At 47.8% G+C, this 23,910-nt stretch overlaps 1 protein-coding gene across 2 annotated transcripts in view; it reads right to left on the bottom strand.

Moving 5' to 3' along the window:
- Window positions 1-23,910, bottom strand: part of SEC22A (SEC22 homolog A, vesicle trafficking protein) — a 100,093-nt gene that overhangs the window by 19,633 nt on the left and 56,550 nt on the right. For both annotated transcript variants that reach the window (XR_003857318.1, XM_029605223.1), the window contains exons 5-6: window positions 16,671-16,844; window positions 13,814-13,932 (exon numbers count right to left, since the gene is read on the bottom strand). Coding sequence is in view for 1 of the 2 variants with exons in the window: in XM_029605223.1 (XP_029461083.1) it covers window positions 13,814-13,932; window positions 16,671-16,844 (293 nt within the window). In the remaining variant the exon portion in view is untranslated. The remainder of the gene's footprint in view (window positions 1-13,813; window positions 13,933-16,670; window positions 16,845-23,910) is intronic.

Raw genomic sequence — 23,910 nt, 5'->3', positions numbered from 1 at the left:
AACTTAGATAACTTTGTTAGAACGTTAAAAACTTGATTAACTTGAACTGGTTGGTTGACTATAGCTGGAGACCGCCAGTGTGCCCAACCGGAAAGCGTCAACACCCGGCAGGGTGGATGCCCTAGGGAAATGAAAGCATGGCTTACCCTTGAATCGTTGAAGGACCATGTATAGTGGCAGCCGAGGGTGGGCTGCTGAGTCCATCTGTCTACACTAAGAAAAACGAAATTATCAGGTAAGTAATTTCTCCATTTCCTAGCATGTAGCAGATGGACTCAGGACCAATGGGATGTATAAAAGCTACTCCCGAACTGGGTGGGAGGCTGCCCGTGGTCCATTTAGGATTGCTCTTGCAAATGCTGTGTCCTCCCGAGCCTGAACATCCAGACGGTAGAATCTGGAGAAGGTATGAATGGAGGACCACATTGCCACCCTGCAGATCTCGGCAGGTGACAGCATTCTAGTTTCTGCCCAGGAAACTGCCTGGGCTCTGGTGGAATGGGCCTTGACCTGTAGAGGTGGTGGTTTTCCCGCTTCTATGTAGGCCGCCTTGATGACTTCCTTGATCCAGCGGGCAATGGTTGCCCGCGAGGCCGCTTCCCCTTGCCTCTTCCCGCTGTGAAGGACGAAAAGGTGGTCCGTCTTTCATACTGGTTCCGACATTTCCAGATATCTGGGTAGGAGTCTGCCGATGTCGAGATGGCGCAGACTACGGGCTTCTTCCGACTTCTTCAAGCCGTCCATCATAGGTAGTGAGATGGTTTGGTTAAGGTGGAAGTGTGAGACCACTTTGGGGAGGAAGGAGGGAACCGTGCGTAGCTGAATGGTCCCCGGGGTGAGTCTGAGGAATGGCTCACGGCAGGACAGGGCCTGTAGCTCTGAGATGCGGCGGGCCGAGCACACAGCCAGCAAGAACACCGTCTTCAAAGTTAACAGACGGAGGGACAGGCCTCGGAGGGGTCTGAAGGCGGATCCCGCTAGGAATTCCAAGACAAGGTTGAGGTTCCACAGGGGCACTGGCCACTTTAGTGGTGGGCGAATGTGTTTGACTCCTTTCAGGAAGCATGATACATCTGGGTGCGAGGGTATGCTGTCGTCCTCGCTCCTGGAGCCGTAGCATGACAATGCGGCCACCTGTACCTTGATGGAGTTGAGGGACAGACACTTCTGTAGTCCATTCTGTAAGAATTCCAGGATCACGGGAACTTTAGAGGAACGTGGTTTGACATTGTGGTCTTCGCACCAGGCCTCAAAGACTCTCCAGATCCTTATGTATGTTAGAGATGTGGAGAACTTGCGTGCTCGGAGGAGAGTATCTATTACTGCCCCCGAGTATCCCCTCTCTCTCAGGCGGGCCCTCTCAATGGCCAGACCGTAAGAGAGAATTGAGCTGGGTCCTCGTGGAGGATGGGACCTTGTTGTAGCAGGTCTCTGTGTGGAGGCAGGGGTAGTGGATTCCCTGCCAGTAGTCTTCTCATGTCTGCATACCAGGATCTTCTTGGCCAGTCCGGGGCCACCAGAAGAACTAGCCCCCTGTGCCGCTGAATCTTGTGAATGACTGCGCCCAGCAAGGGCCACGGCGGAAAAGCATATAGCAGGGTCCCTGGTGGCCAGGCCTGTACCAGGGCGTCGATCCCCTGGGACTGTGGATCCCGCTTGCGGCTGAAGTATCTGGGTACTTGAGCGTTGGATCTGTTTGCTAGGAGATCCATGTCTGGAGTCCCCCACTGATTCACTATCATCTTGAAGGCTGTGGGTGACAGCTTCCATTCTCCTGGGTTTAGACTTTCCCTGCTGAGGAAGTCTGCCGTGGTGTTGTCCTTCCCGGCGATGTGGACGGCGGAGATGTCCTGGAGATTTGCTTCCGCCCAAGCCATCAGAGGTCTATTTCTAAGGACACCTGTTGGCTTCTGGTTCCGCCCTGCCAGTTGATGTAGGCCACCGTCGTGGCGTTGTCAGACATCACTCTGACCGCTTTGTCTCAAAGTCTGTGGGCGAACCGCAGGCAGGCTAATCTGACTGCCCGTGCTTCTAGGCGGTTGATGTTCCACCCCGCCTCTTCTTCGTTCCACCACCCTTGGGCGGTTAACTCTTCGCAGTGTGCTCCCCACCCGTGTAGGCTGGCATCTGTGGTGAGCATGGTCCAGGTTGGGGAGGATAGTCTTGATCCCCGGCTCATGTGGCTGGTCTGTAGCCACCACCTTAGCTGGGTCCGGACTCTGCCCCGTAGTGGTAGACATATGGTGTAGTTTTGGGATCGTGGGCTCCATCGTGATAGGAGTGAGCGTTGCAGGGGCCTCATGTGGGCCCGCGCCCATGGCACCACTTCCAGTGTGGATGCCATTAGTCCGAGGACTTGCAGGTAATCCCATGCTGTGGGACGAGGGGCGCTCAGCAAGGTCTGGAGCCGGTCCCACAGCTTTGATCTCCTCGTGTCTTCTTGTCTTCCTTGGTGTCAAATCGGACTCCTAGGTATTCCAGCGACTGCGAGGGCTGTAGGGAGCTCTTGTTTGTATTGACTACCCATCCCACGCTTTCCAGTAGAGCTATGACTCTGCTGGTTGCTTGGTGGCTTTCCTCCGGTGATTTTGCTCTGATCAGCCAATCGTCCAGGTAAGGATGAACGAGGATTCCTTCCTTCCTGATTGTTGCCGCTACCACTACTATTACCTTGGTGAACGTCCGGGGTGCAGTGGCTAACCCGAAGGGTAGTGCCCGGAACTGGTAGTGACGATTCAGGACCTTGAAGATTAGGTAGCGCTGGTGTTCCTGATGAATTGGGATGTGTAAGTAGGCTTCCGACAGGTCCAGGGATGTGAGGAACTCTCCTGGCTGTATCGCACGTATGACCGATCTTAGGGTTTCCATGCGGAAGCGTGGGATCCTTAGGTGTCGGTTGACTGACTTGAGGTCCAGGATGGGCCTGAATGTACCCTCTTTCTTGGGTATGATAAAGTAAATGGAGTAATGTTCAGTATTTGTTTCCCATGTAGGTACCGGGGTTATGGTCTCGAGGGCCAGAAGTCTGGTCAGTATAGCTTCCACTGCCGCTCTCTTGCGGGGGTCGTGGCAGGGAGATTCCATGAACTTGTCTGGAGGGGTTCGAAAGAAGTCCAGGTAGTACCCTTCTCGGATGATGGCTAGGACCCACTTGTCCGAAGTTATCTCGACCCATCTGCGGTAGAATAGGGTTAGCCTGCCCCCTATGGCTTCTTCCCTTGGATGGGTCGGCTGAATCTCATTGTGGGGTGCGGCTGGGGCCTGGCCCCGAGCTGGTTCCCCTCTTGTTGTGTTTGTTCCGAAAGGACTAGTTCCTGCCCGTAGGGCGGGGCGCTTGATAGTTGTTCTTGTAAGGGTTGAGGTGCTGTGAGCTTCTGCCTCTGGTGGACCTGGGAAAAGAACGCTGGTTTCTCTTCGTCTTGTCTTCCGGCAGGAGAGGTAATGGGGAGTCGCCCCATTTGTTGGCCAGTTTCTCTAGTTCGCTGCCGAACAGGAGGGATTCTTTGAAGGGCATTCTCGTGAGGCGTGTTTTGGAGGAGGCGTCAGCCGACCAATTTCGAAGCCAGAGTTGTCTCCTGGCTGCCACTGTGGATGACACTCCTGGCTGCTGTGCGCACTAGATCGGAAGCCGCGTCAGTGAGGAATGATAGTGTTGATTCCATGTCTTCTCCTGGGGTGTTGTTCCTGGCTTGGGATAAACAGGAATGTGTCACCACGGTGCAGCAGGCCGCAATCTGCAGGGACATGGCTGCCACCTCAAATGATTGTTTTAGTATGGCTTCCAGGCGCCGGTCGTGTGCATCCTTGATCGCCGCTCCTCCCTCCACTGGGATGGTAGTGCACTTAGCGACCGCGCAAGCTATGGTGTCCACTCTAGGGCATGCCAGAAGCTCCTTGGTTGCTGGGTCCAGGGGGTACATGGCCGATAAGGCTCGACCCCCTTTGAATGAGGACTCCGGCGCATTCCACTCCAGGTCAATTAGCTGTTGTGCCGCCTGTAAGAGAGGAAAATGACGAGACGTCTGTCGAAGGCCCTCCAGCGGGGGTTCATTCTAGGTTCCCCCAGGGTGCCTTGGCCCGAGATAGCGAGTTCCGATAGGCATTGGGATACAAGGTCCGGAACTCATCCTTTGAGAAGAAGCGTCTCATAGTTCGGTGTGGCTCTGTCCCCGAGGGAAGTTCTCCCTCCTCAAGGGGCTCGACTTCTTCTTCGGAGAAATCCGTGTCCCCGTAGGTGGGGCTTCTGGGTGGGAGCCTGTGCCTAGGCCTCGAGGGTCCTGGGGCATGAGGGTCTTCTGGTTTCGCATATGGCTGGGTCCGCCCGGGGTTCAGTTTGCATTTTGACAAAGACGCGAATCCCCTTAAATAACTCTACCCAGGAGATCGATGTTGGGTCTAAGTTGAGGGGCACCGGATCCCTGGGGGCCCCCGTCTGTGGGATGGACTCACTGGGGCCTGCTAAGTCCGGGGTGCCCCCTGAGGAGCTAGCATTGGGCCCTGGGTGGGACTGGCCCTGACCTGGATCTCCCAGGGCCTCCTCACAGTGTGCGCATAGGGCGTCTGCTTCCTCGCTCTGTGCAGCTCTGATGTGGTATGCTGGGCAGAGGCCTTGAGCTTTTATTCCTGTTTCTGGAGGTGCCATTTCTGTGGACGCGTAAGCTCTTATGCGCTCCATTGCGTCTATGTGCGCCTAGCCATAGATGTGTGCCTTGTACTGTGCGCGTAAGGTTTTATGTGCGCCTAAGATTATGCGCATAAATAATTTTGTGCGCTTAGCTTAATTTGTGCGCTCTGATCGGATGGTGGGCGGCGCAGCGAACAAGGCCAAGATGGAGACGGTGAGCATGCGGGCAATATGGCGACCTCCTTGGAGGGTCTCCACGTGGGCAGACCCTGGAACAGCTGGGGCCTAGCCCTGCTAGGGCGGATCAACCCGGTGGCACAGATTCCGATCGCCGAACTGTGCTCCTCCTCGATCTTCGGAGACCGGATTAAGTAGAAGATTTCCACCTTACCTAGTCTTCAGCGCTTCCCGGTTTTGCTCCGGGGGGTCTCCAGCTGCGGGGGGAGAGGGCAAATACCTTCACCACCGCGCTCAAGGGGGTGCACCCGCTGCCTCTCAGCCGCGCCCGAGATTGGGGGCTAAGTCCTCGCCGTGATTCGGTCGCCGGACCGAGGCTGCCTCTACGCCGCGCCCGAGGATTCGGGGGCTAGGTCCCTGCCGCGAATCGGCCACCGGACCGAGGCTCACTCCGAGGGACCACGGAAATCACCTCGGGAAACTCAACTGGGGGAGGGACCAGAGGGTATCCCGCAGGATTGCGGGGCTCGTCTTCAGGTAGGTTTCTTCTTTAAATTTCGGTTTTGTTCTTTAATTTGGTCTAACGCTCTGAGAGCGTGCAGATAGTCCCTAACTGCTATGGAGACGGAAAATACTGGAGAGCTGCACTTCCTGCAGGGGTATATGTACTAGGGGCTGACGTCAGATTGAAATCAGATCCTTCTCCAACTGCTAACAGGAGTACACTATACCCATTGGTCCTGAGTCCATCTGCTACACGCTAGGAAAAGTAGATTTAAAAGAAGCAGTTCCAGCACTTTCAACAGAGGCATGAAAGGGTTTCATTTTAAATCTGCCCTACTGCTCCACACCCTTTCATACCTTATGTAGAGTGACAGCATCCAGCAGATTACAGCTTCAGGCCAGACAAGCCAGCTCTGCTGCCAACTAACAAAGTCACCAACATGAAGGTAAAACCATCACTTGCACTCAGGAGAAAGTTTTCCACTGAGTATGAAGAATTTCTATGAGCAGCTAGATTGCTGTTCAACATTATCTTATCCCAACTGCTGTCTTACCCTATGTGAATTTATTCCATTCCTAGATTGAGTGAATCCCAAAGTTATTTATAAAACAGAATAAATACATTTTGATTTGTAAGCAACAGCAATTATTCTCCCTTCACAACAGCACAAAGGAAAACAAGTTTCCAATGATGGAATAAAATCAGTCTTCAGTCACTTTGTCAACTACAGCTTGTTATATCATCTTGACTTATCCTCATGCTAAAACATTGCTATAATCTGCAAGTTTATTTATGGGCTCTCTTTTAGCTTTTAAAATTTTGATTTTATAACAGAAAGGATATATAACATGTATATCATTTGGAATATAATGCAGCATCAAGGTAATGATTAGAATCACTGCAGTGGCAGCATTCACAACCCCTGAAGGGAGACATACGGGCAAATGTAATAAGAACCTATGCTAAAATAGACTTTTTCAGCGCATTTTTATTTTTTTAGCATGCACAGCAAAAAGCAGGCAGCTCAGCAGGATGTAATAAGGGGACGGCATACAAATGAGATAGGCGCAAAAAATGCTTGCAGAAGAGCAAATACACGCTCCAATACCTGTGCAAGCTCCAATGCAGAAAGCCGCAGGAAAAAACATGCACTAAAATTATAGGTACTAATAAAAAATGTTGCAGAGTTCAAACACAGGCAAGTGACCAAAGACAAGAGAAGTATACGTGGTACGTTGTTTAGAAAGGAAACTGCACCCCAATGGTAACCACTTTGTGTTCTTTCAAAATTCTGGCACACATTGTACACCTTCTACACAGTAAAATGCACGTTGGTTCCTTGCACGTGTCAGTGTGGGTAAAGGCAAATATGCAATCAGAACTATTTACAGTTGGCATGGCTTATTCTGAAGTATATGCACTCAAATAAGCAGCAGAGTTGGCATGGCTTATGTATCTCAGACACACGTTTTAACTTACTCCTGCCCTGACCCAGGCACTAAAAAACCCACAAAAAAAAATTTGCACTAACCGATCTCCCTGCTAGCGTGACTCCCTGCATTGCCCCCTTTACATGTCATTTGCATGCACTCGCACAAAACCTGCCACAGGTTTTTAAGTGAGGCTGTGCATGTATTTTTCTGCGCTGAACACGTCATTATACACGGATGTAAGATAAGCGAGGAAACCATGCACAATTACACGCGCAAAAACCTGCAGTAGGTTTTGCGTAGCTTATTATATCAGCCCCATAGTCCTCATGCAATGGTGACCCCTAGTCGCTGGATTTAGGCTCATGATTGGTGAGGTCTGTAAAGAACCCTGGTGTATGACTCCCAGCCAAGAACTGTCACTGAGATGACTGGGCTTATTGAATTTGGAAAGGATATAAAAGGAGAAATTTTACCTGTTAATTTTCTCTCCATGAATCCTGCTACATCAGCTCAGAGCAGTCCCAACAGAAGGCTTATATCCCCCTATCAGCAGATGAAGGCAGAGCTACTGATTTCTTCCATGATATCACCACCACTAATTATAGATGGTACAGGTCAGAGAAGAACCCAGTATTCCCTTGACAAAGCATGGAAAACAGACTGCATCATTTACATTGAAAATAATAAACTTCAATATGTTTGGAGAGAGAATCCTCTCAAATTACTCCCCTGTTCCAATACTGAGGAGAAAAACAGAACAAGTAAAACCAAAAAGACAGGGACGGGGACAATCAAACAGGTCGAAGGCAAAAATATATACGCACCAGAAAAAATTGGAAAAGAGAACCCTCTGCTAATCCACGAAGGCCCAACTTCCCAGAAGTGGGAGGGGATGGAGGTCCTGGACTGGTGTAGCAGAATCATGAAAAGAAAAGAAATCAACAGGTAAAAATTTCTCTTTCCATTTTATCCTTCTACACCAGTCCAGATCAGTCCCAACAGATGGGAAAATACCCAAGCCCAACTACTTAGGGAAGGAAGAAGTAAGAGCCACCTTGAAAACTCCAGCTCCATAAGCTGCGTCCTCTTTAGCAAAAACATCCAATCTGTATTGCTTCACAAACGAATTTAAGGACAACCAAGTAGCCACTTTGCAAATGTCAACTGGCATAACAGCCATCGCTTTTGCCCAGGAAGAAGATTGCACCCGAGTAGAATGAGCATGAATAAGCTCAGGAGCCCGTCGGCCCTTGAGTAAATATGCAAAGAGATCATGTCCTTGATCCACCTAGTTATAGGAATTTAGGAAACCGCCTCGCCTTTACATGGTCCCCCTAACAGCACGAACAAGCTGTTCACCTTACAAAAGGAATCAGATTCTCTAAATACTGGATGAGTACCTGACGCATATCCAAAAACCTCAAAGACTGAGTTACCACCTTGGTACTCCTTTAAGGATGTCGGCAGAGTAATGGATTAATATGAAACACCAACCTAACCTTTAGTTAAAAAAGAAGATACTGGACAAAAGGGCACTGAATCAGGCCTATGATCAGAAAGGGATCCCTGCAAAATAGAGCCTGAATTTCCAAGATACAGCAAAACGCCTTTATGGTAAGATCCTGCAGCAAGGTCAAAGCTTTAATATCAGATTAGGGTCTCACTGAGTAACCCAGAAGCCTAAAGGGTGGTCAATCTCTTAATGCCCTGAAGAAAATGAGAAACATCCAGATGGGATGCTATTGACATGCCATGAATTCTACCCCTGTAACAGGAGATAGCTGAATCTTGAAACTTTCAGAGAATTCAAGGCCAAGCCCTTGTCCAAACCCCACTGCAAAAAGGCCAAAATGTACGAAACATCCGAATGCCACAGAGAGACTGATCGGTCCTTGCAGAAGGCTTCAAAGAGACACTACACCCGAATATAAGCCAAAGAAGTTGAATTCTTGCAGGCTTTCAGAAGCATGGAAATTACAAAAGAAGAGCAATCCCTTTTCCTCAAATGCAACCTTTCAAGAGTCAGGCACAAGATAGAATGGAGAAGGGTCCTTCATCAGCCCACGGGCCCTCTGCAGCCACAAAGGAATGTTTACTTCAAGCCTCCTGAGATCTGCATGCCAAGGTCAATCTGCAGCTATGAGAACGACATGATTCATCTCCAACTTGATTTGGCATAGAGTCCTGCCGATCAGCAACCAAGGTGCAAACACATACAGCAGCTCATTTATTTGTTTAGGTTTATATTCTGCTTTTCACTCTTTTTTCAGCGCTTCAAAGTGGATTACATTCAGGTACTGGAAAAGGGAGAAGAAGAAATTCATAATCTTGGCCTTGATGAAAGAGAAAGAAGAGAAAACTGGAAGGGCTTCATGTAAGCTCTCACCCAGGGAACTAGATTCAAAGCAGCCGCCATGGACCCGAGCAGCTGAAGATAATTTCCCTATCCCCAGCGGGTTTACAATCTAAGTTTGTACCTGAGGCAATGAAGGGTAAAGTGACTTGCCCAAGGTCACAAGGAGCGACAGCAGGACTTGAACCCTGGTCTCCTGGTTCATAGCCCACTGCTCTAACCACTAGGCTACTCCTCCAAGGATTGAACAAGAGCACCTTTGCCTTCAGCTCTAAATGTCCTATGATGAAGAACTTTGGTGTTCCTGTTAGTTGCTATCAGATCCATGTGCGACATGCCCCACCTGAGCAGTGAAAGGCATCTTGGCTGAGCTCCCACATGCCCGGATCCAGAAGGTTCCTGCTCAGGAAATTCGCTTGGAACTCTCTTCCTAAGTCGTTACGTCGGATAACTGAAAGAGCTTCAAAAGCTAGCTAAAAACATGGCTTTTCAAAAATGCATACGATCTAACAAAATAACAAATGCCAGAAAATGGGCATTGGCTGTTGAAAGGAAGACAGTCATTAAGAAAAGTAAAGAGTATTAAGACAATTCAGTGACGATTTTAATAATCTAATCTAGTTAACATGCTTTGATGATATGCTGACCTAAAATGTGAATATTGCTTTTGTAAGCCGTTGTGATCTTCTTTTGGAACGACGGTATATAAAATGCCTAAATAAATAAAATTCTCTTGAACCACAAAATAAGCCACTGTCAAAAGCTGCAGATGCTCTTCTGCCCAAGGAAAGAAAAGATTCATCTCCTCAGACACTCCCTGACTTCTGGTGCCAACCTGTGTTTACATATGCCACTGCTATATCATTGTCTAATAGTACTCTGTCTTTCCCTTAATTAGAAGAAGGAATTGATACAGCGCTAGTCTGATTGCCCTGGTTTCTAGATGGTTTATGTCCCAGGTCCCCCCTCCTCCTGAGACTAGAGACCCTGGACTATCTGGTCCAGACAATGAGCTCCTCAACCAGTCAGATTTGCATCAGTCGTGACCAGAATCCAGGAAGGAGCCAACAGAATGGCACCCTGCGAGAGATTCTGAGGAACTATGCAACATTAAAGGCAGTCCCTCATTGATACTGGAAAAGGGAGAAGAAGAAATTCATAAACTTGACCTTGAGGAAAGAGAAAGAAGAGAAAACTGGAAGGGCCTCATGTGAGCTCTCACCCAGGGAACTAGATTCAAAGCAGCCGCCATGGACCCGAGCAGCTGAAGATAATCTCAAGCCCTTGGGACCCCCAAAGTAATGAATGTCCATACTTCCAGATCCACTTGTTCACTCTATCCATTGTCAAATACACGTGACCCATCTCGGTATCAAAGTGCTGCTAACTAGGAGTGCTTGCAAGGAGCTAGTTCCTCAGGGAGCTTACTGGCATCAGAGGAAGCCTTGCACTTCCCTCTGGTGTCTGTATAGCACAGAACACCTGAGGTAAAAAGAAACCCAAACAAACCAGAATTCTGGAGAAAAATTTTCAAAATTACTAGATTGCCCAATGGAAGCTGAAATGAGAAGGCCCTCTCCAGGTACCAAAATTGGAGGTGCCTCAAAATCGAGTGCAGGGCATAACTGCAGCTGACTGGAGGCTCCCTCAGGAGTTCAACTCAGAATGGCCAATGCTCCTGCAAAAACCAACGTGCTAGAGGCCTCAACCTGCTCAAGCTCCGAACACAGGCCTGATAGAGAAGTCTTTTCCACATGGTGGGGAAACAGCAGTAGTTTTAGAGCATTCCCTCGGGAGCTCACCAGCTCGGACACACACAGCCTATGCAGTCCTTTTACAGTCAAGACTCCATAGTGATGACCACGATCCAGCACGTTCATAGTCTCCTGCACCCCCCCCCAGTGCAACTCAGAATTAGAGAAGACACCACAAACCGGTCACTACCCCCAACGCTTTATCCCATGCAGAGAACGATGGGCTGGGCATAGATCAGTCTTTCAGTCTGAAGTGTCTTCGGCCTAACACTAGACCTTCAGCAACTTTTTTCCTCCTCTAGAAATGGGCTGCTGTGCAAAAAATGAAAGTAGGCAGTGAGAGTGCGGGGGCATTGGCAGGGAAAGGACTGGAAGATTCTCCCTCATGTACCCAAAATACAAAGGCTCTTTTTTCTTATTTTTTTATAACAAGGAGACAGCATCTCATGGGCTCTATCAAGTCTTCTCTGGGAATGGGAGCCCTTCATACTAGGCCTGCTTTTCTGGGGGAAATCAGAGGCCTGGCCCCGCAGCTTCAATGTCTACCATCTGCTGGAGGCACAATTTATTGGGTTCTTCTCTGAGCTGCACGGCTGTATTGGAAGAAATCAGTGTGCTTTTCCTCCATCTGCTAGTAGGGGGATATAACCAATCTGCTGGGACTGATCTGGACTGGTGTAACAGGATGAAATGGAATTGGGAATACAAACCACAGGTAGCAGTGAATGAGAGTTCATGCCATTAGATCCCAGCCTTGGTTTCAATTGAGCTGGAAGCTCAAAGAAGCAAGCGGATACTGCCTGGAAAAAAAAATCAATAACTTAAATACAATTTAAAGGCAAGGGGCAGATGGTGGAAGGGAAAGCTGCAGGCATGACTGTACTTCATTTCTCAACAAGCAGAAATGATCACATCCAAAAAACATTACAGCTTTAAAAAAGGGTTTTGCTGGTCCAGTTCAACCAGAACCAGCTTCTGTTGGGGCTATGGTGCCATGCGCTTTCAATCACAACCACCTGGGGCTTCCTTACCGTTAACTGCCCTTCCCATCTAACCCAGTCATAAAAGTAGGAGTCCTGGACCGAGACACAGACTCATGCGTGCATCTTGAGCCTGGCCACTTCCCATCTAACCCAGTCATAAAAGCAGGAGTCCTGGACCGAGACACAGACTCAGGCCTGCATCTTGAGCCTGGCCACTTCCCATCTAACCCAGTCATAAAAGCAGGAGTCCTGGACCGAGACACAGACTCAGGCCTGCATCTTGAGCCTGGCCACTTCCCATCTAACCCAGTCATAAAAGCAGGAGTCCTGGACCGAGACACAGACTCATGCGTGCATCTTGAGCCTGGCCACTTCCCATCTAACCCAGTCATAAAAGCAGGAGTCCTGGACCGAGACACAGACTCATGCGTGCATCTTGAGCCTGGCCACTTCCCATCTAACCCAGTCATAAAAGCAGGAGTCCTGGACCGAGACACAGACTCATGCATGCATCTTGAGCCTGGCCACTTCCCATCTAACCCAGTCATAAAAGCAGGAGTCCTGGACCGAGACACAGACTCAGGCCTGCATCTTGAGCCTGTCCACTTCCCATCTAACTCAGTCATAAAAGCAGGAGTCCTGGACAGAGACACAGACTCATGCCTGCATCTTGAGCCTGGCCACTTCCCATCTAACCCAGTCATAAAAGTAGGAGTCCTGGACCGAGACACAGACTCATGCCTGCATCTTGAGCCTGGCCACTTCCCATCTAACCCAGTCATAAAAGCAGGAGTCCTGGACCGAGACACAGACTCATGCGTGCATCTTGAGCCTGGCCACTTCCCATCTAACCCAGTCATAAAAGCAGGAGTCCTGGACCGAGACACAGACTCAGGCCTGCATCTTGAGCCTGGCCACTTCCCATCTAACCCAGTCATAAAGCAGGAGTCCTGGACCGAGACACAGACTCATGCCTGCATCTTGAGCCTGGCCACTTCCCATCTAACCCAGTCATAAAAGCAGGAGTCCTGGACCGAGACACAGACTCATGCGTGCATCTTGAGCCTGGCCACTTCCCATCTAACCCAGTCATAAAAGCAGGAGTCCTGGACCGAGACACAGACTCATGCGTGCATCTTGAGCCTGGCCACTTCCCATCTAACCCAGTCATAAAAGCAGGAGTCCTGGACCGAGACACAGACTCATGCATGCATCTTGAGCCTGGCCACTTCCCATCTAACCCAGTCATAAAAGCAGGAGTCCTGGACAGAGACACAGACTCATGCGTGCATCTTGAGCCTGGCCACTTCCCATCTAACCCAGTCATAAAAGCAGGAGTCCTGGACCGAGACACAGACTCAGGCCTGCATCTTGAGCCTGGCCACTTCCCATCTAACCCAGTCATAAAAGCAGGAGTCCTGGACCGAGACACAGACTCATGCATGCATCTTGAGCCTGGCCACTTCCCATCTAACCCAGTCATAAAAGCAGGAGTCCTGGACCGAGACACAGACTCATGCATGCATCTTGAGCCTGGCCACTTCCCATCTAACCCAGTCATAAAAGCAGGAGTCCTGGACCGAGACACAGTCTCAGGCCTGCATCTTGAGCCTGGCCACTTCCCATCTAACCCAGTCATAAAAGCAGGAGTCCTGGACCGAGACACAGACTCAGGCCTGCATCTTGAGCCTGGCCACTTCCCATCTAACCCAGTCATAAAAGCAGGAGTCCTGGACCGAGACACAGACTCATGCATGCATCTTGAGCCTGGCCACTTCCCATCTAACCCAGTCATAAAAGCAGGAGTCCTGGACCGAGACACAGACTCATGCATGCATCTTGAGTCTGGCCACTACAGGCCACCACTGCCGGGATTCCCTGATCTCCAGAAGCTGTGAACAAATTTAGCTATTTTCGATTTGTAAACTTTAGACCAGGGCGAGGGACATTTTTCTCTCTATAAAGCTATAGATAAACATTTTACCTGCAGCAGACTTTCCATGGCATGTAAGCCCCGAATTAGATTCAGAGCCCCGCATAACAGGCCAAGTATAAACGAGATAATCCCAGCCAATGTCACCGGTTCTAACTGTTGAAGAGGAGCTGAAAGGAAAAAAAAGATGTGCGCTAAAAATAAAATAATTCTTCAATTTGTATACATCCTATCATAACGGCTGTTTAAAAATGCTTTTCAAATAATAAACCTTTACCAAGTTTATAGTTTGGGTACTTGGAAAATGAATGTACAACTTATATCAAAGGCATGAACTAGAAAGCTATAAAGATGGATTACAGTTTTGGATGCCTTTTTAACTGAACAGGAAATTTCACCAAAACAGTAGTTCAGAGGTACTGAATTATTTATTTATTGGCTTTCTAAACTGACGTTGGTAAACAAACAAACAATCACATTGGTGTACAACTTATTTCACAAATGCACTATTAAAAGCATCTGAATAAAAAACAAATCTAAAGAACGAAATACATAAGATCATTAATAAAATAATGTATAAAATATAAAATTATAAAAGACACTAAAATTAATAAAAGTAAAAATTTTAAAATAGATTTAAGAGACTGTAATTAAGGAAAGGCTTGTTAGGATTTCAGATAGTATGGCCTACCATTATGTCTGACTGGAAACATAAAAATTAAAGGAGAAATACAGCATGAAAGATGAAATATTCATTTTTCATTATTTTTTTTTTTTTTAAGAGTCCCATTGCCATTTAATTGCTGCTGTGATGCAAGTGTTTAAAAATACTTAGTAAATTTACAAACTGGTCTTAATCGTGCCCTCCAAAATGAAATGCTGAGGAAAGAAAATAGAAAACCTCTAACAGTCCGGACCATGAGCGACAGCAAAAGGTTTACTGAACCATATTTAAATCACTTTGTTTAGATCGTGGAAGTGTAAAGTGGCAAACAATGAGGTTAATGAACTGTAGCACTAATATAGAGGAGGGTGTCAAATCTGGCAGCCTGCATTATAGAGCGGCAGCAGAAAAGCTCCCAAAGAAACGCGCTGGAGCAGTTTCAATTGTTTCACCTCTTCTGTGTTTTACAACACTTGTAGTGGGGCTCAAGTTTTCTATTTTGTTTTAAAAAAGGGTGGAGACAGACAGACACCATGCAAACTGAAACCTCTTTCAAAAGAAATGCCATTTCAAACTTTGGTGAAAAAATAAAAGATCAATACGATTTAAGACCGACATTCGCAGATGAAAGGCCAAAGTTGAAAGCAGAAGTACGCAGTGCATTAAGATCGCACTGCACCAAAGTTGGTTAGGAGTGTAAGGTGCCTTGATAGAATCCCACCCTTCCTCCAGAACAGCAAATGGATAAATTCTGCTGCAGGCCTTCTGCATCACAGAATGGACAGTGTCCATTCTAGATTATTTTCTACAGGATGGCACAGGTTTCATTTATGTTTTTAATTCTTTCCTGCTAGGTAAATAAAATGTTTTCTGTATCTTGGCATTTGTGTTTGTATCACGAAGCCTTGTATTTACTTTCAGAAGTAAAGGCGATTTAAAAATATAAAGAAAATTGCCACCATTGACACTATTTTTCAGCTCTTTATGAAATAATCACATAAATGACATCACTATCAATATATGACTTTTGTTCAACTAAGCAATTGTTTAATATAGCCATTATGATTTATGTATAATCATTGTTTATTTATGCTAATTTTCGCTGAGGTGGTTTAACATTCAGTTCATTTGAATTATCTCCTTAAAAAAGGTTATTAACAAAATTAATTTTCATATTATTACAGATTGTATACTGTTGTGGATTATACAGATGTTAGTATAATCTATTTAAACATATGTTGTCTGAATTAAATTGGGAGCTCAAGACAAAAACACACAAGGTAATACATACATTTTTTCAATTTGAATATATATCATACCAATATTGTTGTAATTGATCAGAATATTGTTGGAACCGTGAAGATTTTACATGATTTGATAGTTATCAATATGTTCCTATATGTCACCGTTATTTTAACATTTTTATAACTAGATATGTTGATAAGTTATTATATATTTTAGACTAATCAATTTATTTATTGTCGTATTATTGGATTCTTTTTAACATTGTTTTAACATTGTTTATTTATTTATTTTTTAGCCCCTGAGGCAGCCGTCATAAGCGGCGAAACTCGGCCAGAGTCGGGCCATCTTTCATGTCTCCACCTCTAAAGAAATTGAAAAAGACTATAGGCATCTATTCTTTTATTATTCCTCACGGCTTTCATAGATCGCCTTCCTTTGTGCTTTTTGGGTCACGCCCTGGGTCTGCCAGACCGCAGTTCATAGCACTGCTGCTCAGCTACCCCAGACAGACAGGTTTTACAGGTCCATTTGCAAAGGTCATCATTGGGTGACATGCATATACCTACAGTACATTATCTCCAAAATTCAAACCCTCCCCACCTTACATTATTTTTCATACTGGTCAAGGCCTTTTTTTTTTTTACAACTAGATTTAACAGATTTTCAACCAGTAAACACAAAGCTGCAGTGGAGCTTTAAAGGGAAGTAACTCTGGAAGTTCACAATCACCTCTTCAAACTTTAAAACCAGTGGTTCCCAACCCTGTCCTGGGCACCCCCCCGCCAGTCGGGTTTTCAGGCTATCCACAATATGGAGGCAGTGCATGCAAATTTCCTCTCATGCACATTCATTGGTGATAGCCTGAAAACCCGACTGGCTGGGAAGCACTGCTTTAAAGCTGGAAAGCACTGGATGTTTGCCGCCCTGCATATCACTTATGTACACAAAAAGTCACAATTACTATTCCTAACACAAAGTAAGAGGTTTTCTTCCCAATACCCTTATATTTGGTGGCTGCTCCTGGTATAAATCCATTTGATAATCCAAGTTCACACAAAGGAATTTGATAAGGAGGCCTCAGCTTAATTTCAGTCTGCATGTCAGCAAGATTTATCTTTGTTGAAAGAGACCGTGGGTTGTTATATCTTTGCTTGGTCTTTTGAATGAAATTATCTGTTTAAAAAAATAGAAAAGGAAAAAAGTCTTTGTAAAAGGTCTGCTAGCTAAGTTATTCAGAAGGAATTAATAAAACTAAAATACTTATCTAGATAACAGTAAAATCACCTCTAAATGCTAGGCCATTAATACTATTTTGCCACTGATACAAATGGGCTAATGCTACTTTGGAAAAATTCTAGTTCATCTTATCTAATGATGAAGTGTGAATGTTCTGCTTTCCCATCTATTATATTGCTTTACACTTGCTTTAACACGGAAGCAAGCAACGATTTGCTATATAGCTGGGAATTCACTATATTGAGATCCCAGATATCCAAACAATCCCTATTCTGTACGGCTGAATAGAAGTGGAGCATTTCCAGGCATCACCTTGCCTGCTGCTGCTCTGGGCCCAGGAGGAGTGCCCACCGCTGGCCCCTTTAACAGCAGAGAGAGAGAGGCTGGAGGGGAAAGAAAGAGAATAAAAACCAAACACACACACACACACACACAAAAAGGACAAAACCAGTAGAGCAGCAGGCTGAGAACTAGAGAAACCAGGGTTCAAATTCCACTGATGCCAGCCTGTGACCTAGGCAAGTCAATTTATTCTCCATTGTCTCAGTTACATGGAAAAAAAATGTGAATAAAACAGGTGAGCTAAAGTTTAGTTCACATTTTCTTTACTCAGGCAGCTTAAATCCCGATGCAGTAAGCTAACGGTATGCAAATCATCTGCTGGAGACAGAGAAATACTGAGGGACCTCAGGTAGCACGCTTGGTTATAGCAGTGTCTGAAACGTTTTTATTCTCTGCCTCCATCTGCTAGCAGGGATGCAAAATCCACTCATGTGGACTGATCTGGGGTACGAACAGGAACAGGAGTTTAAAAAAAAAAAAAAAAAAAAAAAGGCAAGCTAACCCAAGAATGTGTGCACAAAGACATGTTTTGTGCTTGGTGAATATGTCATGCGCACAAATTTGTGTTTTCTGCGATAAATGGAGAAATTACTTACCTGATAATTTTGTTTTCCTTAGTGTAGACAGATGGACTCAGGACCAATGGGTATTGTGCTCTTCTGCTAGCAGATGGGAGACGGAGTCAGATTTCAAGCTGACGTCATCCTGGGTACATATAGCCCTGCACTGACCTCACTTCCTCAGTATTCTCTTCGAAAAGCCAATGTGGATATATCTTTGCCTAAATAATTTGCGTAAACTTGATTAAAACTTGACTGGTTCAACTGATTTCCAAACTGGAGACCGCCAGTGCACCCAACCGATTAATGCCGACACCGGGCAACTGTGGGTGTCTAACTAGGGGTTGGCCGTGACTTACCCGCATGTGAGGTTTGCCATCCGAGGTTCTCCCTTTTCTGCGGCAGCCGTGGGTGGGATGCTGAGTCCATCTGTCTACACTAAGGAAAACAAAATTATCAGGTAAGTAATTTCTCCATTTCCTAGCGTGTGGCCAGATGGACTCAGGACCAATGGGATGAACAAAAGCTACTCCCGGACGGGGCGGGAGGCTGCCCGTGGCCCACTTAGTACTGCCCTTGCAAAGGCTGTGTCCTCCCGGGCCTGAACATCCAGGCGGTAGAACCTGGAAAAGGTGTGTATGGAGGACCATGTCACCACCCAACAGATCTCAGCTGGCGACAGCAGCCTGGTTTCCGCCCAGGAGGCCGCCTGGGCCCTCGTAGAGTGAGCTGTAACCTGTAGGGGGGTAAGGGTTTTCCTGCCTCTATGTAGGCTGCCTTGATTACTTCTTTGATCCAGCGGGCAATGATCGCCCGCGAGGCCGCTTCCCCTTGCTTCTTCCCGCTGTGAAGAACGAACAGATGGGTCCGTTTTGCGCACAGGTTCCAATCTTTCCAGGTATCGGACTAGGCATCTGCCGACGTTTAGATGGCATGAAGGTGTGCGTCTTCAGAGTCTTTATGTTCATCTGGAGATGGTAGCGAGATGGTTTGGTTCAAGTGAAACTGGGAAATCACTTTCGGTAAGAAAGAGGGAACAGTGTGCAGTTGTATGGTTCCAGGCGTGAACCTAAGGAATGGTTCTGACAGGATAGTGCCTGTAGTTTGGAGATTCGATGAGCTGAACATATTGCCACCAAGAATGCAGTCTTCAATGTTAAGAGGCGTAGTGACAGACCATGTGTTGGTCTGAAGGAAGCCTCAGCTAGGAAATCTAATACTAGATTGAGATTCCATATAGGCACCGGCCACTTTAGGGGTGGTTGGAATTGTTTGACCCCTTTCAGGAAGCGGGACACATCTGGGAGGAAGTGATGTCACCTCAGTGAATGGCAGCCTAACACCAGAGCTCCTCCAACAACAGCTAAAATCTCCGAAAATCATAACCATCCGTACTCCCAATTTCACCCAAACATCATCTTCTACAAAAGCTATCATCGCTGATGTCCACGAGGCGCAAGCAAGTAGATTTTAGGAAATATTCCTACCATAAATTGGGTGAAGACGGAGGTACCCTCTGCTTCTGACATGGCGGATCCTGAAAAAGCACAAGCAGAACCGGATAACATTGGGGAACTAGAATTGATGGAGGAGGGGGACCTCCCGACGAGAGCCGAGATGAAAACCTGGTTTGCTGAAATTAAAAATGAAATCGCCAATTTTACGCAGGACATTATGAACTCGATTGAGGAGCTCAAAGGGGAAATTGCCGAACATGGCCGCCACATTTTTGAGGTGGAGACCAGGGTGGATGCCAACAGTGAACATATTAAAACTAGCTGTGAACGCCAGAGTGTCCTGCAAATGGAAATGGAAAGGATGAACGAGAAATTGGAAGATCTGGAGAATCGCTCAAGGCATCATAACCTACGATTCCGAGGTGTTCCGGAGACGCCTGAGCGACAGGACTGCACGGCGGCAGTAATGCAGATTTGCACCATACTGTAAACTTCTGATATGGCAACCACAAATACTACCCCAGGAGCAGAGAATAAAATTGACAGAGCTCATAGGGTTTTGGGCCCGAGATTGAATAATAAACAAAAGATATTCTTGCCTGCTTTCACGACTTCATGCAGAAAGATAAGATCGCAGCGATAGCTTGGAAGCAAGCCACGTGGTTGTGGCAGGGCACAGCCATAATGATATTTGCAGACCTCTCGCCAATCGCCATACGACGGAGACAAGAGCTAAAGCCTGTTACAGATCTGCTGCGCACTGAAAATGTGCGATACCGATGGCTCTTCCCTTTTGGGATGAGCTTCACACTGAAAGGAGAGTCGCATCACATAAAAACTTTACAGGAAGCGGGACACATCTGGATGGGTTGATAGTCTGATGCCGTCCACTTTGGCTCTGAAGCAGGTCAGCACGGCAACCTGGACCTTGAGGGAGTTGAGCGACAATCCCTTCTTCATCCCATCCTGTAGGAATTCCAAAATCATGGGGGATCTTGGCTATGCGCGGGAGAATCCCGCGGTCCTCACACCAGGCTTCGAACGCTCTCCAGATTCGTATGCAAGACAGGGATGTGGAGAATTTGGAGAATTTGCACGCTCAGAGCAGGGTGTCAATCATGGCCTTTGAGTAATCGCGCTTCTTCAGTCGAGTCCTCTCAAGGGCCAGACTGTAAGAAATAATCGAGACCGATCTTCGTGGAGGATCGGGCCCTGCCGGAGAAGGTCCCTGTGTTGAGGTAGGCACAGAGGGTTCCCCACAAGGCGTCTTCGCATGTCTGCGTACCATGGTCATCTTGGCCAGCCCGGGGCCACAAGTAGAACTAGTCCCCTGTGATGCTCTATCTTGCAAATGACTCTACCCAATAGTGGCCATGGAGGGAAGGTGTACAGAATATCTTCCTCTGTCCAGGTCTGGACGAGGGTGTCGATTCCTAGGAATTGTGGCTCTCGTCTGTGTCTGAAGAACCTGGGGACTTGGGCATTGAGATGGGTGGCTAGTAGGTCCATGGCTGGGAGGCCCCAGCAATTTACTATCAGTTGGAAGGCTGTGGTTGACAGCGTCCATTCCCCCAGGTCTAGGTTCTCTCTGCTGAGGTAGTCTGCTGAGACGTTGCTTTTCCTGCCATGTGGGAGGCCGAGATCCCTTGTAGGTTTGTCTCCGCCCGTGCCATGAGGGAGTCTATTTCCAGAGACCCCTGCTGGCTCTTGGTTCCTCCCTGGCGGTTGATGTAAGCAACTGTTGTCGTGTTGTCCGACATTACCCTGATTAACTTGCCAAGGAGTCTGTGGCTGAATCACAGGCACGCTAGTCTGACTGCTCGAGCTTCCAGGTGGTTTATGTTCTATTCCGCCTCTTTTTTGTTCCATTGTCCCTGGGCCGTCAGTTCCTGACAATGGGCTCCCAACCCTCACAGGCTCGCATCCGTGGCGAGCAAGATCCAGTTCGGTGGGGATAGGCTTACTCCTCTGCTTAGGTGGTCTTCTTGTAACCACCATTGGATCTGGGCCCGAACCTCTGCTGGTAGTTGGAGGTGAATACAGTGGGTTCCATCGTGACAGTAGGGAGCGCTGGAGCGGTCGCATATGGGCCCTTGTCCACGGAACGACCTCCAGGATTGATGCCATGAGGCAGAAGACTTGAAGGTAGTCTGTTCCTTGGGGCATGCATTGGTCATCAATCGTCACAATTGTTCCATCAGTTTCCTTCTCCTCGGAGGGGGGGAGGAAGACTTTGTTCTGTTTGGTGTCGAACCGGGCCCCCAGGTACTCTAGCAACTGAGAGGGCTGTAGACTGCTCTTGCTCGTATTCACAACCCACCTGAGCTCCTGCAGTAGGCTCTTGACTCTGCTGGTCACCTCCAGAGATTTTGCCCTGATCAGCCAGTCGTCCAGGTAAGGATGTACCAAGATCCCTTCCTTCCTCAGTGCTGCCGCCACAACCACCATATTTTTGGTGAAGGTTCTGGGGGCGGTTTCTAGGCCAAAGGGAAGCACCCGGAACTGGTAATGGTGACCCAGTATCACAAAGCGCAGGAAGCACTGGTGATCCTGATGGACTGGAATGTGAAGATCGGCTTCGGAAAGGTCCAGGGAGGTTAGGAACTCTCTCGGTTGAACTGCTATTATAATGGAGCGCAGAGTTTCCATGTGGAAGTGTAGCACCCGCAGAAAACGGTTGACATTCTTGAGATCCAAGATGAGCCGGAATGACTCTTCCTTCTTGGGAACGATAAAATAAATGGAATACCGCCCAGTATTTTGCTGGGGTGTGGGCACCGGATTATTGCCTTCAGACTGAGTAGTCTTGTTAGTGTGGTTGCTACTGCCAGACTCGGAGTGGGAGTGGCAGGGTGATCTCATAAATTTGTCTTGAGGAATGCTGCGGAATTCCAGAGAGTACCCTTCTTGAATGATGTTTAGGACCCATTTGACCAATGTTATCTCGACCCATCTTTGGTAGAAGAGGGCAAGTCGACCCCCTATATTTATTCCTGTGGATGGGTCGGCCTCTTCTCATTGTGGGGCATGGCTGGAGCCTGCCCCTGATCCTGCTCCCCACTTGGTCTGTCTGCTCCAAAAGGACTGAGATCTTCTGGAGGGGCGAGGTGCCTGGAACTACGCGTTCCTATAGGGTCTAAAGCACTGCGATCCTCTGCCCTTGGCTCTTTTGAGGGAAGGAAGCAGAGATCTTTTATTCCTATCCTGCTATTAAGTTCACTTAGAGAATAGCCACTGCCATTAGCAATGGTAACATGGAATAGACTTAGTTTTTGGGTACTTGCCAGGTTCTTATGGCCTGGATTGGCCACTGTTAGAAACAGGATGCTGGGCTTGATGGACCCTTGGTCTGACAGTATGGCATTTTCTTATGTTCTTATCTTCGGATAGTTGAGGCAACGGAGATTTGCCCCATTTGTTGGCTAACTTCTCCAATTCGCTTCCGAATAAGAGAGATCCTTTGAAGGGCATTCTCATGAGATTTGCTTTAGATGTCGCGTCCGCAGACCAATTTCATAGACATAGTTGTCTTCTGGCTGCCACTTCAGAGGCAACGTCCCTGGCTGAGGTGTGCACTAGATCTGAGCTTGCGTCAGTGAGGAAGGACGCTGCAAGTTCCATCGTCTCCCCGGTATGAGATCTGGAGGTATATGTCTCTCTCGAGAGGAGTAAACAGGAATGTGCCACCAGTGCACAGCAGGAAGCAATCTGCAGCATTATTGCTGTTGCGTCAAAGGCCTGCTTAAGGATTGATTCCAATCGTCTGTCCTGCATGTCCTTCAGTGCCGCTCCTCCCTTAATGGGAATCGATGTTCGCTTTGAGACGGCACAGACTATAGAGTCCACTTTTGGGAAACGAGGGCATTCCTTGGCCGCAGGTTCCAGAGAGTATAGTGCATCCAATGCATGCCCCCTCCCTTTGAAGCTGGCTTCCGGGGCATTCCATTTCAGGTCAATCTGTTCCTGGATGGCTTCCATCATTGGAAAATAGCATGAGGCTTTACGAAGGGACACCAAGATGGGGTCCTTCTTCGGTTCCGCCATAGGGTCCGTGCCCGGAATACCCAGCGTCTTTAGGGTCTGGGAAACAAGGACTGGTAATTCGTCCTTGTGGAAGAAGCAAAGCATGGTTCGGTATGGTTCCATCCCTGGAGGGATTTATCCTTCCTCCAGAGAGTCCCTCATCATCTGAGGTGTCTGGATCCCTGTTTGGGAAGTTCTTGGTTAGGCGAGGCATGTCTTGAGGCATCCGAGCCAGACAGGGATGATCTAGAGCTCCCGGTGGGGGTTGAGCCTAGTGCGCCTGAACGAAGGTTTGCAACCCTTTGAAAAATTCCACCCAGGAGAAGGTCCCTGGGTCCATGTTGATCCCAGGGAGGGGTGGAGTAGGGACCCCAGAGGTGCCCTCCTGTGGGGACGCCATGTCAGAGCTACATAAGTCCGGTGAGCAATCATCAGTAGTTCCAGACCCCTCTCCCGACAGTAGAGGTCCAGGCTTTGGTTCCCCCAGGACATCTTCGCAGTGCTGGCACAGGCAGGACTCCAATTCAGGCTGCGCGGCTCTTATGTGGCAGGCTGTGCCAGAGGCTATGAGGCCACCCAACGTTTCTAAATATTTTTCCAGCCCTGCTGTTCAACTACAAA

Source organism: Rhinatrema bivittatum, chromosome 6, assembly GCF_901001135.1.
Source record: "Rhinatrema bivittatum chromosome 6, aRhiBiv1.1, whole genome shotgun sequence".
NCBI classification, from domain to species: domain Eukaryota; kingdom Metazoa; phylum Chordata; class Amphibia; order Gymnophiona; family Rhinatrematidae; genus Rhinatrema; species Rhinatrema bivittatum.
Note: the sequence above shows the minus strand (reverse complement) of the source record. Positions and strands in the feature narration are given on the sequence as shown.